This window comes from Oncorhynchus nerka, linkage group LG20 (genome assembly GCF_034236695.1).
Source record: "Oncorhynchus nerka isolate Pitt River linkage group LG20, Oner_Uvic_2.0, whole genome shotgun sequence".
NCBI lineage: Eukaryota > Metazoa > Chordata > Actinopteri > Salmoniformes > Salmonidae > Oncorhynchus > Oncorhynchus nerka.
In genome coordinates this window covers 35770255-35785521 of record NC_088415.1, presented here as the reverse complement: position 1 = coordinate 35785521, position 15267 = coordinate 35770255, and the positions used below count along the sequence as shown (strand labels likewise).

General features: G+C 44.0%; 1 protein-coding gene across 2 annotated transcripts in view; it reads right to left on the bottom strand.

The window, feature by feature from the left end:
* Positions 1–505: 505 nt before the first annotated feature.
* The window catches only part of LOC115102376 (protein prickle-like), a 44652-nt gene continuing 29890 nt past the window's right edge, over positions 506–15267 (bottom strand). For both annotated transcript variants that reach the window (XM_029622278.2, XM_029622279.2), the window contains exons 5-11: positions 10965–11102; positions 5222–5425; positions 4218–4404; positions 3537–3875; positions 2988–3296; positions 2390–2743; positions 506–2298 (exon numbers count right to left, since the gene is read on the bottom strand). In XM_029622278.2, the coding sequence (XP_029478138.1) occupies positions 1823–2298; positions 2390–2743; positions 2988–3296; positions 3537–3875; positions 4218–4404; positions 5222–5425; positions 10965–11102 (2007 nt within the window). In that variant the 3' untranslated portion in view covers positions 506–1822. The remainder of the gene's footprint in view (positions 2299–2389; positions 2744–2987; positions 3297–3536; positions 3876–4217; positions 4405–5221; positions 5426–10964; positions 11103–15267) is intronic.

Here is a 15267-nt window from a genome sequence, read left to right as displayed (position 1 = left end):
GGACCGTTGTTGGAGTTAATTGTCAAAATGAAACATAATATTGAAATGAATGAAACATACAGTGTACAAAACATGCTTTTTCCATGATAGATTAACCAGGTCAAAGCTATGATCCCTTATCGATATCATCTGTTAATGAAGGGGAGGAGACAGGTTAAAGAAGGATTTTTAAGCCTTGAGACAATTGAGACATGGATTGTGTGTGTGTGCCATTCAGAGAGTGAATGGGCAAGACAAAATATTTAAGTGCCTTTGAACAGGGTATGGTAGTAGGTGGCAGGCTCACCGGTTTGAGTGTCAACAACTGCAACGCTGCTGGGTTTTTTCACACTCAACAGTTTCCTGTGTGTCTCAAGAATGGTCTACCATCCAACTTGACAACTCTGGGAAGCATTGGAATCAACGTCGAGGCTGTTCTGAGGGCAAAAGAGGGAGCAACTCAATATTCCGAAGGTGTTCCTAATGTTTTGTCCACTCAGTGTATATTCTGATATGAAATGAGAAATTGTCGTTTTCAATGAATTTATTTCTCCTAGTACAAAACTTTCAGAAACTGTAGTTTCCTCACAATCTCTGAAAAGTTCATGTTTGTTTAAAAAGTGTTTACATTTCAACAAAAAAAACCATTGAAAACAGGAACCAGCACCCAAGAGTATAAAAATAGACTTGAAGTAAATGTGTTTTTGATCTAAAAATCAATGAATGTACACCATTTCTTTTTTTTAATATCATATGCTCACATAGGGAGGCTTTACGTCGAAGTGAGAACCTTGTATATAGTCTTATTCTATTGTGTTAATATTTCCTTTTTTGCAAGTTTTCCTTACTTTTAAATCTGCATTGTTGGGAAAGGGCTCGTTAGCATTTCACGGCGAAGTCTACACCTGTTGTATTCAGCGCATGTGACAAATACATTTTGATATGATAGGTTGTCAAAACATACACACATGAACATACACACCAACATTCACAGTCCAGGTTTGCACATAGTCTTTTCAATCTCACTGTGTGGGACCAACACTCTGTTTTGGTTCTCACAGAATATTTAGCCAACTATTTGGTTTAACAAACATTTCCAATCATTATTCTCATAAAATGTGTAACATTGCATATAACACTCAGAGTAGAAAAAAAATGGTATGCTACAAAAACATGATAAGTCAGCTTCTTAGTTGATCTCGGCCTTGGTGAAATAATGTGACTGAACACTGCCAGCACATTATTTTCTGAAGAACTCTCTAATGTGCATGTTTGGAAGCAGAGAGTGAGTGAGCGAGACAAATGCCCACGTAGACCCTCAAAGAAATGTAGAATCTGAGAAGGAATCCCCAAATCTTTCATGTACATTAATTAGATGGTCCTATACAAAAATAGAGATAAGAATAACTTCCCGCAATAAATGCTTACATGTTTATATATCCACAAATTCACTTGAATATAAATGTAAAGTGAATTTCTTCACGTTTCTGAGTAAATCCTACAACATGCGCTGTGGGAACAGAGTGAAATGTTCTTACAGAACTCCCTAGATGGATGCCAGATTCACTCTACTGTGGAAAAAAGTGCCCTAAACAATATACAAACACAAAACATAACATTTATATTTCATATCTGATCCCTCTAATACATCTTACAGTCAGTCACTCTCTCCGTTTCCTCTTGCCTTCTTATAGTAGTGGTTTAATCTTTGAATGAGTCTGCTGGATAGGAGTGTTGTATTCAAAGTATCCCCACATGTTACAGATTCATATTTATCCTTCATTGTGAAACTGGACATTGGCTTGATCGTTGAAAAACAGAACTTTCACTGTGAGGGTCAAACTTAGGAGATGGCACAGTTCTTGTCTTTGTCCTTTGCACCAAGGCCATTGGCCCTTCTCTTCCTGCTCAGGCTGTCTCTCAACCCCCTGTCCTTCTTCTCTCCTTCAGTCTTTCCATCCCTCTCTCCTTCCCTCTCTCCATCCACAGACTGGGGCCTGTGGGTTAGCTGGGGGGGCAGGGGGATAGGCTGCCCCAGGAAGTAACCATCTTCCTCTGAGTCTGAGGAGGAGGAGCAGGTGGAGCAGGAGTCCTCATGTTTGTTGTACTGGGTTGGCTGGAGGTTGAGTAATGGGGGCTCTGTGATAAAAGGGGAAGCGAGGGAAACACTCTCTCGTCTCCTCTCTAGAGCATCCAGACGGGGCCTGTCCGGCTGAGAGTGACAGAAACGTGTCTCTGTGCCTAGGTGGAGAGTGGAGTCGGAAGCCACACGGCCACAGTTCCACCCCCGCCGTAAACTACGATGTTGGTATGAACCATCTGTGAGGAGACGCAAAAAATGAAAGACGGTTGGCATTTGTGATGAAAAGAAAAAGAGAACGAAAAAGGAAAAGAAAGTTCAGTCTCTTACCCAGTAGGTCCATTTGAGGTGGAATGCCCCTCTGCATATGTAACCTGCTCCCAAAACCTCCATCCTCTTCCTCTGCCTGTTCTTCATCCCCCTTTCTTCTCTCCCCTTCCTCTTCTTCCTCCTCCTCCTCCACAGAGTAGCTGCAGCTGATTGGCTCTCGGAAACTGACCCTGGTTGTCCCACTTCGACTTGATTGGGGGCTAGGGTCAGGGGGGCTTGGCTCTAGTTGGTGCAGACTTGGCCTGATTATCAAATCACAAGACTTGGGTTGAGGGGGCGGGAGGGGCAGAGGGTCAGCAGGACCAGGATGGTTTAGTGATACAGGTAAGGATGAGTTCCTCGGGGGAGGAAACACTGGGAAGAGGGAGAGAAAACAAATAAAATACCTCCATTTATACATTTAAAAAAGCAAGGGATACAATTTATGTTCAATCAACTCACAATAACAGGAGGTGAGTAAGACTTGGTTCCAGATTTATAGAATACTACTCAACTCTTGCTTGTGGCAAATTGTATCTAACAGAGCACCACAGTTAACTTTTTCATTCCGAACAGTCCCAATTTAACTTATGATGCATCTTATTGCCTTGTATAATACCTTGCATAACTTGACTACTTCTCTCCACACAGTTCCCACGGTCCTTTGCAGTAGACGTTCCTCTACTGAAACTGGTGAGGGGGTGTCCCGCATAGCCATTGGGCTCTCCTAAAAACTCCAGACTACTGCCTGGATGCTTGCCACAATCTCCAGGGCGCAAACTGCTGAGTGATTGGTCGACAGGACAAGATGGTCCCAAGTTATTGGCTAAGTGACAATGGGGAAGGGGAGAGTAGGACCGTCTGAGGTTAGGATGACCGTTGAGTGGTGGGGGGACTCCATTCGGAACGTTAGTAGAGATGTGAACACCTGTGAGACAGATGAAATGAAGATAAAAGGCTATGTAATCTTTGACACTTTCTAAAATCTATTGTTTTGAGCATGTGATCAGAGTTACTTTGGAGAAAAGAGCCTGCTAAATAAGTAAAATAATCTATGTGCATGAGTATTACAAAGCTGTTACATGCTGGGGAAATAAAAAGGCTCAGGAATGACCTACATAACATGTAAAAAGCCATCTGCATCTATGTATGTACAGTAAGCCCCTACGTCTATTTTCCAGTGCAGCATGAATGCAGACTTCTCCTGGGACAACAGGGATGTTGGCTCCCTCTGGTGGTTGCTGTGGGGAGCAGCGCTGCGGCTGATGGATCTTCTCATCTGTCTCACAGCGTCTGTACTGAGGAGGCAGGTTCTGGAGGGCTGAGTCACACGAGTCTGAGTTATCTGGGTCCTCTCCCAGAGAGCAGGGCCTGGAGCAAAAGATGAGGCCCCCACGTGGGAGGAAGGGCCGCCCCAGCAAGGGGAGCCGACAGCGGGCACAGCAGAAACACGACTTGGCAGCATGCCAGTGCTGGCCCTCATAGGTCATTTGCCCCTGGTCTATACCTGGAAGACAAAGCGGGTCTAAGAAAATTGTCTGTGTATATGAATTTCTCCCTGTTTGAGTGGTTGTATACTTCTCTCTGTGTGAGTGGTTGTATACTTCTCTCTGTGTGAGTGGTTGTATACTTCTCTCTGTGTGAGTGGTTGTATACTTCTCTCTGTGTGAGTGGTTGTATACTTCTCTCTGTGTGAGTGGTTGTATACTTCTCTCTGTGTGAGTGGTTGTATACTTCTCTCTGTGTGAGTGGTTGTATACTTCTCGGTGTTAGTGGTTGTATACTTCTCGGTGTTAGTGGTTGTATATGTTTCCCTTTGTGCAAACATGGACCTGTGTTGTTCCAGTACCTATGTGTTCCCCACAGGTGTCACAGTACTCTGCATAGAGTGACTCATAGCAGGAGCAGCAGTACGGCCGGCACTCTCTCATGATGTACCGCTGTCCTCCCAACGCTGCTTCACACTCAAAACAACAGAAGTGCTTCCTATGCCAGTGTCGGCCCTCTGCCTCTGTACACTCATCAGCTAGAATTATCTGCAGTTCAGAGAGAGAGGGGAAGAGAGGAGGAGAGAGAGAGAGGAGGAGAGAGAGAGAGAGGAGGAGAGAGAGAGAGGGGGGAGAGAGAGGGGGGGAGAGAGGAGGAGAGAGAGAGAGAGGGGGGGGAGAGAGAGGAGGAGAGAGAGAGAGTGGGTGGAAAAGGGTAAGAGGCTCAGCCAATCACATCACTAATGAACATTTCTGGTTCATGTGGAATGACAGCGGTTTCTCTGAAAGACTGTCTTTACAGTGTGACAGGGTACATCCTCTAAGGACTTGTGAAGGTCAGTCATGACAGACCTATTAGTCTACTTCAACTAATCTCTTAAGTCAGAAATACCAAGGGTCTAAACAAGACTGTGTGGGTGTGTGCGCGCACGTGGAAGAGCGATTTAAAAGGTGTTTGTGGAACAACAACATATGGCTGTCTCATTGAGGGACTAGATGCTCCTCTAGGGTCTACAGGCATGTAAATCAAATAAAGAAACACTCTCCCAGCCCCGAAGTACAAGTCTGCCAAAGATACAAATCTCCTCATAAGAGTCAGTGTTAGAACTGGCAAGAGTGGCGATTTGAAAAATGTAGATTTGTAGACAGGGCAGAGAGTGTATAAGCAGAGAGTGGATACATAGTTTGGAGAGCTTTGTGGACAGCAGAGGGCCGCACAGTATATGAGCAGACAGCGTACATAGTATGGAGAGATTTGTTGACAGGACAGGGCAGACAGAGTGCATGACCAGACAGTGGACTGGATACACAGTGAGTATATCATTTCTTGAAGGTGGCAGAGTCATGACAGGGCAGAGTCAATCACCTCATCACAGGCTTGGCAGCGCGGTTTGATCCTCTCAGCGTGGTGCCTGCCACAGTAGATCTGTCCATCCTGGTAGAAGTAGATGAGGTCCACCAGCAGCTCAGTACAAGAGGCACACTGGAAACATTGAGGGTGCCAACAGCTCCCGTGACCCGCCCGGCTGGCAAACACCGCTATGTCCCCACCACAGATCTGTCTGCCACACTGAAACACAGAGAATGACAGAGACAAAACAATAGGTAAACCAAATGTAAATGAGCATGTGAGAACACAAGTGTATACATAACAGACCTCGGTTCAAATACATCCCAGCTCGCACATTTGGTTCCTTGGAAGTTGTGGGTACGTACATTTTTGGTTTCCCATTTGTTCTGGGAACGAAGCCATACGCTTCCTGACGGGTAAAACTGAACTTAAAAAAAATAATTAAATGCTCCGAGAACAGAAGTAAACATTTTTATTTAACAGGGCTCCGGGCAGCCGAGCGGAAATGGAGGAAAATGGAGGAAAACTCGCCTCCCTGCGGACCTGGCATCCTTTCACTCCCTCCTCTCTACATTTTCCTCTTCTGTCGCTGCTGCTAAAGCCACTTTCTACCACTCTAAATTCCAAGCATCTGCCTCTAACCCTAGGAAGCTCTTTGCCACCTTCTCCTCCCTCCTGAATCCCCCCCCCCTCCTCCTCCCTCTCTGCAGATGACTTCGTCAACCATTTTGAAAAGAAGGTTGACGACATCCGATCCTCGTTTGCTAAGTCAAACGACACCGCTGGTTCTGCTCACACTGCCCTACCCTGTGCTCTGACCTCTTTCTCCCCTCTCTCCAGATGAAATCTCGCGTCTTGTGACAGCCGGCCGCCCAACAACCTGCCCGCTTGACCCTATCCCCTCCTCTCTTCTCCAGACCATTTCCGGAGACCTTCTCCCTTACCTCACCTCGCTCATCAACTCATCCCTGACCGCTGGCTACGTCCCTTCCGTCTTCAAGAGAGCGAGAGTTGCACCCCTTCTGAAAAACCTACACTCGATCCCTCCGATGTCAACAACTACAGACCAGTATCCCTTCTTTCTTTTCTCTCCAAAACCCTTGAACGTGCCGTCCTTGGCCAGCTCTCCCGCTATCTCTCTCAGAATGACCTTCTTGATCCAAATCAGTCAGGTTTCAAGACTAGTCATTCAACTGAGACTGCTCTTCTCTGTATCACGGAAGCGCTCCGCACTGCTAAAGCTAACTCTCTCTCCTCTGCTCTCATCCTTCTAGACCTATCGGCTGCATTCGATACTGTGAACCATCAGATCCTCCTCTCCACCCTCTCCGAGTTGGGCATCTCCGGCGCGGCCCACGCTTGGATTGCGTCCTACCTGACAGGTCGCTCCTACCAGGTGGCGTGGCGAGAATCCGTCTCCTCACCACGTGCTCTCACCACTGGTGTCCCCCAGGGCTCTGTTCTAGGCCCTCTCCTATTCTCGCTATACACCAAGTCACTTGGCTCTGTCATAACCTCACATGGTCTCTCCTATCATTGCTATGCAGACGACACACAATTAATCTTCTCCTTTCCCCTTCTGATGACCAGGTGGCGAATCGCATCTCTGCATGTCTGGCAGACATATCAGTGTGGATGACGGATCACCACCTCAAGCTGAACCTCGGCAAGACGGAGCTGCTCTTCCTCCCGGGGAAGGACTGCCCGTTCCATGATCTCGCCATCACGGTTGACAACTGCACTGTGTCCTCCTCCCAGAGCGCTAAGAACCTTGGCGTGATCCTGGACAACACCCTGTCGTTCTCAACTAACATCAAGGCGGTGGCCCGTTCCTGTAGGTTCATGCTCTACAACATCCGCAGAGTACGACCCTGCCTCACACAGGAAGCGGCGCAGGTCCTAATCCAGGCACTCGTCATCTCCCGTCTGGATTACTGCAACTCGCTGTTGGCTGGGCTCCCTGCCTGTGCCATTAAACCCCTACAACTCATCCAGAACGCCGCAGCCCGTCTGGTGTTCAACCTTCCCAAGTTCTCTCACGTCACCCCGATCCTCCGCTCTCTCCACTGGCTTCCAGTTGAAGCTCGCATCCGCTACAAGACCATGGTGCTTGCCTACGGAGCTGTGAGGGGAACGGCACCTCAGTACCTCCAGGCTCTGATCAGGCCCTACACCCAAACAAGGGCACTGCGTTCATCCACCTCTGGCCTGCTCGCCTCCCTACCACTGAGGAAGTACAGTTCCCGCTCAGCCCAGTCAAAACTGTTCGCTGCTCTGGCCCCCCAATGGTGGAACAAACTCCTTCACGACGCCAGGACAGCAGAGTCAATCACCACCTTCCGGAGACACCTGAAACCCCACCTCTTTAAGGAATCTAGGAACCTAGGATAGGATAAAGTAATCCTTCTCACCCCCCCCCCTTAAAAGATTTAGATGCACTATTGTAAAGTGGCTGCTCCACTGGATGTCATAAGGTGAATGCACCAATTTGTTATTCGCTCTGGATAAGAGCGTCTGCTAAATGACTTAAATGTAATGTAAATGTAATTTAGCCTGTTCTGGGAAACGTTTATCTTTAGGTTCCACTGAGGTTCTGAGAATGTTTTACTCTGGTTCCTTGACAGTTTTCCTGGGAGGTTTTATTAACTCTCAGAGAACTAAAATGACAGGTTATTTGTAGGTTTTAAAAAACAAAAATGTCACTGAATGTTTAAGACTTTTAATAACGTTGCTATCTTATTTTGGGTTAACGTTTTTGAACTCCAAGAACAGATAGGATACATGGAAATTAATTTCCTTAGGCATTAATCATGGAAACACATTCATCTTTTTATTGTGACACTGCATCAGTTAGATTCGAATGTATAATCCTCTGTTCTCTATCTATGTAATTAGTTCACTGCGCCACCAGGATGGAGCCTGACATGTTTTTAGTCTATTCAAAATACACCATTTCAAAGGAAACAGGCACTCATTAAGATCAGGTGTGGCCAAATAGTGGGCGAGACCAACATACCTGAATACACTTAACAAGAGAGGATAGAGTTTTGTTGATGCTGGGGGTAACGTAAATGTACATGTTTTTAAATAACATTATTGGAACGTTCTCTGAACATTAAACATTTTCGTTTTTTATGGAAAGTTTTCTTAACGTTCTTGGAACAATTTGAGAACATGACTTTAAATATAACCATAAGGAAACATTATGCAGAAGTACTGAAATTCCCACAGAAGAATGTTGTTTCTTGATGTTCTCTGAACTTTTTGAGACCATTCCCAATGTAAAACCATTTGGAGAACGTTCCTAGAACAAAATGGAAATGAAAATGTAAACATGTTTTAACTTTTAGGGAGCGTTCTGTTAAAGTAATGCTAGCACGCATGGTTGATTTACATCATTGCCCTACTACGTAAAGAGGACATACAAGATGGAAAATTAATAACTTCAGTGGGGTAAGGAAATGTTCAGTCTAAAATTAACTAACTCGTTAATTTATAACAAAACATACATTTGATTAGCTAGACGATTTTGAGTTGATAGCAAGCAAGCTAAAGTTGTAGCGGCTGACTTTCTTTGCGCTGAACAATGCAAGCTAACAGTTGCTACTTGCTAGCCACATGATCGTAACGTTTAACAGGTTGCAGTTGTCTAATATGTCACTTGTTTTAGTATAGAGGGTTTATTATAACATTTTGAAAATGTGTGTGATGATTTATGTGCCATATTCATGATGTTAGTGGCAAACGATGTCTGAAGTTCAACGGCTTATGCTAGCTAGCTACTGTTGTGTGTGTTTGTTTATTACGGAAGGGCTGGCTGCAAACGGAAGGGCTGCCTGCAAACGGAAGGGCTGGGGCAGTTCTACGTAAAACAGTACATCATGATTCATTCAAGTTTACATAAAAGTTTTAATGACTCCAACCTAAGTGTTTCAAACACGCCACAAATTTCTTGTTAAACTATAGTTTTGGCAAGTCGGTTAGGACATCTACTTTGTGCATGACAAGTCATTTTTCCAACAATTGTTTACAGACAGATTATTTCACTTAATCACAATTCCAGTGGGTCAGAAGTGTACATACACTAAGCCGACTGTGCCTTTAAACAGCTTGGAAAATTCCAGAAAATTATGTCATGGCTTTAGAAGCTTCTGATAGGCTAATTGACATAATTTGAGTCAATTGGAGGTGTACTTGTAGATGTATTTCAAGGCCTACATTCAAACTCAGTGCCTCTTTGCCTGACATCATGGGAAAATCAAAAGAAATCAGCCAAGACCTCAGAAAAACAATTGTAGACCTCCACAAGTCTGGTTCATCCTTGGGAGCAATTTCCAAATGCCTGAAGGTACCACGTTCATCTGTACAAACAATAGTACGCAAGTATAAACACCATGGGACCACGCAGCCGTCATACCGCTCAGGAAGGAGACGCGCTCTGTCTCCTAGAGATTAACGTATTTTGGTGTGAAAAGTGCAAATCAATCCCAGAACAACAGCAAAGGACCTTGTGAAGATGCTGGTGGAAACAGGTACAAAAGTATCTACATCCACAGTAAAACGAGTCCTATATCGACATAACCTGAAATTCCGCTCAGCAAGGAAGAAGCCACTGCTCCAAAACCGCCATAAAAGGACAGACTACGGTTTGCAACTGCACATGGGGACAAAGATCGTACTTTTTGGAGAAATGTCTTCTGGTCTGATGAAACAAAAATATTACTGTTAGGCCATAATGACCATTCATTATGTTTGGAGGAAAAAGGGGGAGGCTTGCAAGCCAAAGAACATCATCCCAACCGTGAAGCACGGGGGTGGCAGCATCATGTTGTAGGGGTGTTTTTCTGCAGGAGGGACTGGTGCACTTCACAAAATAGATGGCATCATGAGGTAGGAAAATTATGTGGATATATTGAAGCAACATCTCAAGACATCAGTCATGAAGTTAAAGCTTGGTCACAAATTGGTCTTCCAAATGGACAATGACCCCAAGCATACTTCCAAAGTTGTGGCAAAATGGCTTAAGGACAACAAAGTCAAGGGATTGGAGTGGCCATCACAAAGCCCTGACTTCCATCCCATAGAAAATATGTGGGCAGAACTGAAAAATTGTGTGCGAGCCACTGGGAATGTGATTAAAGAAATAAAAGCTGAAATAAAATCACCCTACTATTATTCTGACATTCACATTCTTAAAATAAAGTTGTGATCCTAACTGACCTAAAAAAAAGGGAATATTTACTAGGATTAAATGTCAGGAATTGTGAAAAACTGAGTTTAAATGTATTTGGCTAAGGTGTATGTAAACTTCCCACTTCAACTGTATGTGCCTGGCTTGGTGTGTATTTCAGTATCTGGTATTTAAAATGCTTTTTTTCTGTGTATTTGAGCCTTTTCAAAAGAGCTCAAAATAAGTATCTTTATTTGAGTATTTGAATGGTTATTTGTAAAAACGTAATAGTCTAACTAATTGCATTTGAGAGCATTTTAAAGTACTTATTTCAAATACTATTTTTAAATACCTGAGAGTGTAATTGAGTATTTTAAAATACTTTCCAAATTTATTTCCAAATACATACAAATATTAAATTTAACTACTTGTATTTTCAAATAAAATGTGAATACTTACTTCAAATGTGAAAATAATTTAGATATTTGAACCCAGGTCTGATACATACACCAAAAATCAGAGAATTCCCTAATTCCTCCTGTCTCCATCCCCCCCCCCCCCCCCCCCCCGCCCCCCAGCAGTAGCTACCTGTTGGCAGATGGCTCCGGTCATGGTGACAGGGAACAGTCTGACCATGCCTCTGCCCAGGTTCTCTCTTTTCCTCTGCTGACTGAACATACGCAGCTCCTTCTTCTCCTCCTCATCCAGATGGTTACAGTATTGAGGCTGGAAACACAAAACACATACAGAAGTTATAATGCTGTTTCAAGCAGAACAAACTAGTGAGGAACAAAACAAAAACGCCAGTACCAGTCAAAAGTTTGGACACCTACTCATTCAAGTTTTTTTTTTTTTTTTTTACTATTTTCTACACTGTAGAATCAGTGAAGACATCAAAACTATGAAACAACACATATGGAATCATTTAGTAACCCAAAAAAATAATAATTAAACAAATCAACATATATTTTATATTTGAGATTCTTCAAAGTAGCCACCCTTTGCAAAGTAGCCACAGCTTTGCGCATTCTTGGTATTCTCACAACCAGCTTCAGGAGGAATGCTTTTCCAACAGTCTTGAAGGAGTTCACACATATGCTGAGCACTTGGTGGCTGCTTTTCCTTCGCTCTGCGCTACAACTCATCCCAAACCATCTTATATTGGGTTGAGGTCAGGTGATTGTGGAGGCCATGTCATCTGATGCAGCACTCCATCACTCTCCTTCTTGGTGAAATAGCCTTTACACAGCCTGGAGGTGTGTTGGGTCATTGTCCTGTTGAAAAACAAACGATAGTCCCACTAAGTGCAAATTAATGGGATGGCATATCACTGCAGAATGCTTTGGTAGCCATGCTGGTTAAGTGTGCCTTGAATTCTAAATAAATTACTGAGAGTGTCACCAGCAAAACACCCCTACACCGTCACACCTCCTCCTCCATGCTTCACTGTGCGAACCACATATGCAAAGATAATCCGTTCACCTACTCTGCGTCTCACAAAGACACGGAGGTTGGAACCAAAAATCTCAAATTTGGACTCATCAGACCAAAGGGCAGATTTCCACCGGTCTAATGTCCATTGTTCGTGTTTCTTGGCCCAAGAAAGTCTCCCCTTCTTATTTTTTATTGAACCTTTATTTAACTTGGCAAGTCAGTTAAGAACAAATTCTTATTTACAATGACGGCCTACCAAAAGGCAAAAGGCCTCCTGCGGTTAACGGGGACCTGGGATTAAAAATAAATATAATATAAACATAGGACAAAAACACGTGTCACAACAAGAGAGACAACACTACATAAAGAGAGACCTATAAGACAACAACATAGCAAGGCAGCAACGCATGACAACACAGCATGGTAGCAACATAACAACATGGTAGCAGCACAAAACATGGTACAAACATTATTGGGCACAGACAACAGCACAAAGGGCAATAAGGTAGAGACAACAATAGATCACAAAGCAGCCACAACTCTCAGTAAGAGTGTCCATGATTGAGTCTTTGAATGAAGAGATTGAGATAAAACTGTCCAGTTTGAGTGTTTGCTGCAGCTCGTTCCAGTCGCTAGCTGCAGCGAACTGCTCCGGCCCTCCCGCAGCTCCTCGCCCAAGCCTCTCCAGGTTCTCCTTTACCCAAATCCAGATAGCAGATGTTCTGAAAGAGCTGCAAAACCTGGACCCGTATAAATCAGCTGGGCTTGACAATCTGGACCCTCTATTTCTGAAACTATCCGCCGCCATTGTCGCAACCCCTATTACCAGCCTGTTCAACCTCTCTTTCATATCGTCTGAGATCCCCAAGGATTGGAAAGCTGCCGCAGTCATCCCCCTCTTCAAAGGGGGAGACACCCTGGATCCAAACTGTTACAGACCTATATCCATTCTGCCCTGCCTATCTAAGGTCTTCGAAAGCCAAGTCAACAAACAGGTCACTGACCATCTCGAATCCCACCGTACCTTCTCCGCTATGCAATCTGGTTTCCGAGCCGGTCACGGGTGCACCTCAGCCACACTTAAGGTACTAAATGACATCATAACCGCCATCGATAAAAGACAGTACTGTGCAGCCGTCTTCATCGACCTTGCCAAGGCTTTCGACTCTGTCAATCACCATATTCTTATCGGCAGACTCAGTAGCCTCGGCTTTTCGGATGACTGCCTTGCCTGGTTCACCAATTACTTTGCAGACAGAGTTCAGTGTGTCAAATCGGAGGGCATGTTGTCCGGTCCTCTGGCAGTCTCTATGGGGGTGCCACAGGGTTCAATTCTCGGGCCGACTCTTTTCTCTGTGTATATCAATGATGTTGCTCTTGCTGCGGGCGATTCCCTGATCCACCTCTACGCAGACGACACCATTCTATACACTTTCGGCCCGTCATTGGACACTGTGCTATCTAACCTCCAATCGAGCTTCAATGCCATACAACACTCCTTCCGTGGCCTCCAACTGCTCTTAAACGCTAGTAAAACCAAATGCATGCTTTTCAACCGATCGCTGCATGCACCCGCTTGCCCGACTAGCATCACCACACTGGATGGTTCCGACCTTGAATATGTGGACACCTATAAGTACCTAGGTGTCTGGCTAGACTGCAAACTCTCCTTCCAGACCCATATCAAACATTTCCAATCGAAAATCAAATCAAGAGTCGGCTTTCTATTCCGCAACAAAGCCTCCTTCACTCACGCTGCCAAGCTTACCCTAGTAAAACTGACTATCCTACCGATCCTCGACTTCGGCGATGTCATCTACAAAATGGCTTCCAACACTCTTCTCAGCAAACTGGATGCAGTTTATCACAGTGCCATCCGTTTTGTCACTAAAGCACCTTATACTACCCACCACTGCGACTTGTATGCTCTAGTCGGCTGGCCCTCGCTACATATTCGTCGCCAGACCCACTGGCTCCAGGTCATCTACAAGGCCATGCTAGGCAAAGCTCCGCCTTATCTCAGCTCACTGGTCACGATGGCAACACCCATCCGTAGCACGCGCTCCAGCAGGTGTATCTCACTGAGCATCCCCAAAGCCAACACCTCATTCGGCCGCCTTTCGTTCCAGTACTCTGCTGCCTGTGACTGGAACGAATTGCAAAAATCGCTGAAGTTGGAGACTTTTATCTCCCTCACCAACTTCAAACATCAGCTGTACATAATCTATTGGTAAATAGCCCACCCATTTTCACCTACCTCATCCCCACAGTTTTTATTTATTTACTTTTCTGCTCTTTTGCACACAAATATCTCTACCTGTACATGATCATCTGATCATTTATCACTCCAGTGTTAATCTGCAATATTGTAATTATTTGCCTACCTCCTCATGCCTTTTGCACACATTGTATATAGACTCCCCTTTTTTTTCTCTACCGTGTTATTGACTTGTTAATTGTTTACTCCATGTGTAACTCTGTGTTGTCTGTTCACTCTGCTATGCTTTATCTTGGCCAGGTCGCAGTTGCAAATGAGAACCTGTTCTCAACTAGCCTACCTGGTTAAATAAAGGTGAAATAAAAATTTTAAAAAATAAAAAAAAGATGACCCAGGGATGTGTGTGCTTTGGGGACCTTTAACAGAATGTGACTGGCAGAACGGGTGTTGTATGTGGAGGATGAGGGCTGTGGTAGATATCGCAGATAGGAGAGAGTGAGGCCTAATAGGATTTTATAAATAAGCATCAACCAGTGGGTCCAAATGGGCGGTAATTTAGAATGCATAAGATACTGCAGCTTCTTCCTTTGTTACTCAGTCTTCCCGCTCTTTCACTCAAACCCAGACCCTTTTCTTTTGTGTAACAAGCTGTCATATCTGTTCCGCCCGCTAGGGACGTTTTCCTTTATGACGTAATTTGTAATCAAGTTATGATTAATTATGTGTAATTCTGTGTGATTGGTTAGGTATTTAGTAAATAAATAATTAAACCCAATTGTGTATTGCTGATTCAACATGTTAGTTAGCCAGGGTTCGTGAAGATAACCAAGAATTTACAACTTTCAGATGAGACTGAATTAAGGTGACGATTAATATTGACTGCTATTGATGTAAAATATTACTAGGTCTTCAAGAGTTTATTCGGAGGGTAACAGCTCTATAAATATTATTTTGTGGTGCCCCGACTCTCTAGTTAATTACATTTACATGATTAGCTCAACCAGGTGATATTAATTACGGAGAAATTATTTTATAGAATAGCATGTCATATCACTTAATCCGGCATAGCCTAGGACACGACAGTGGCTACTTTGAAGAAATGTTTAACACTTTCTTTGGTTACTACATGATTCCATGTGCTATTTCATAGTTTTGATGTCTTCACTACTATTCTACGATGTAGAAAATAGTCAAAAATAATAAAATATCTATTTTAAAAAAACTGAAATGAGTAGGTGT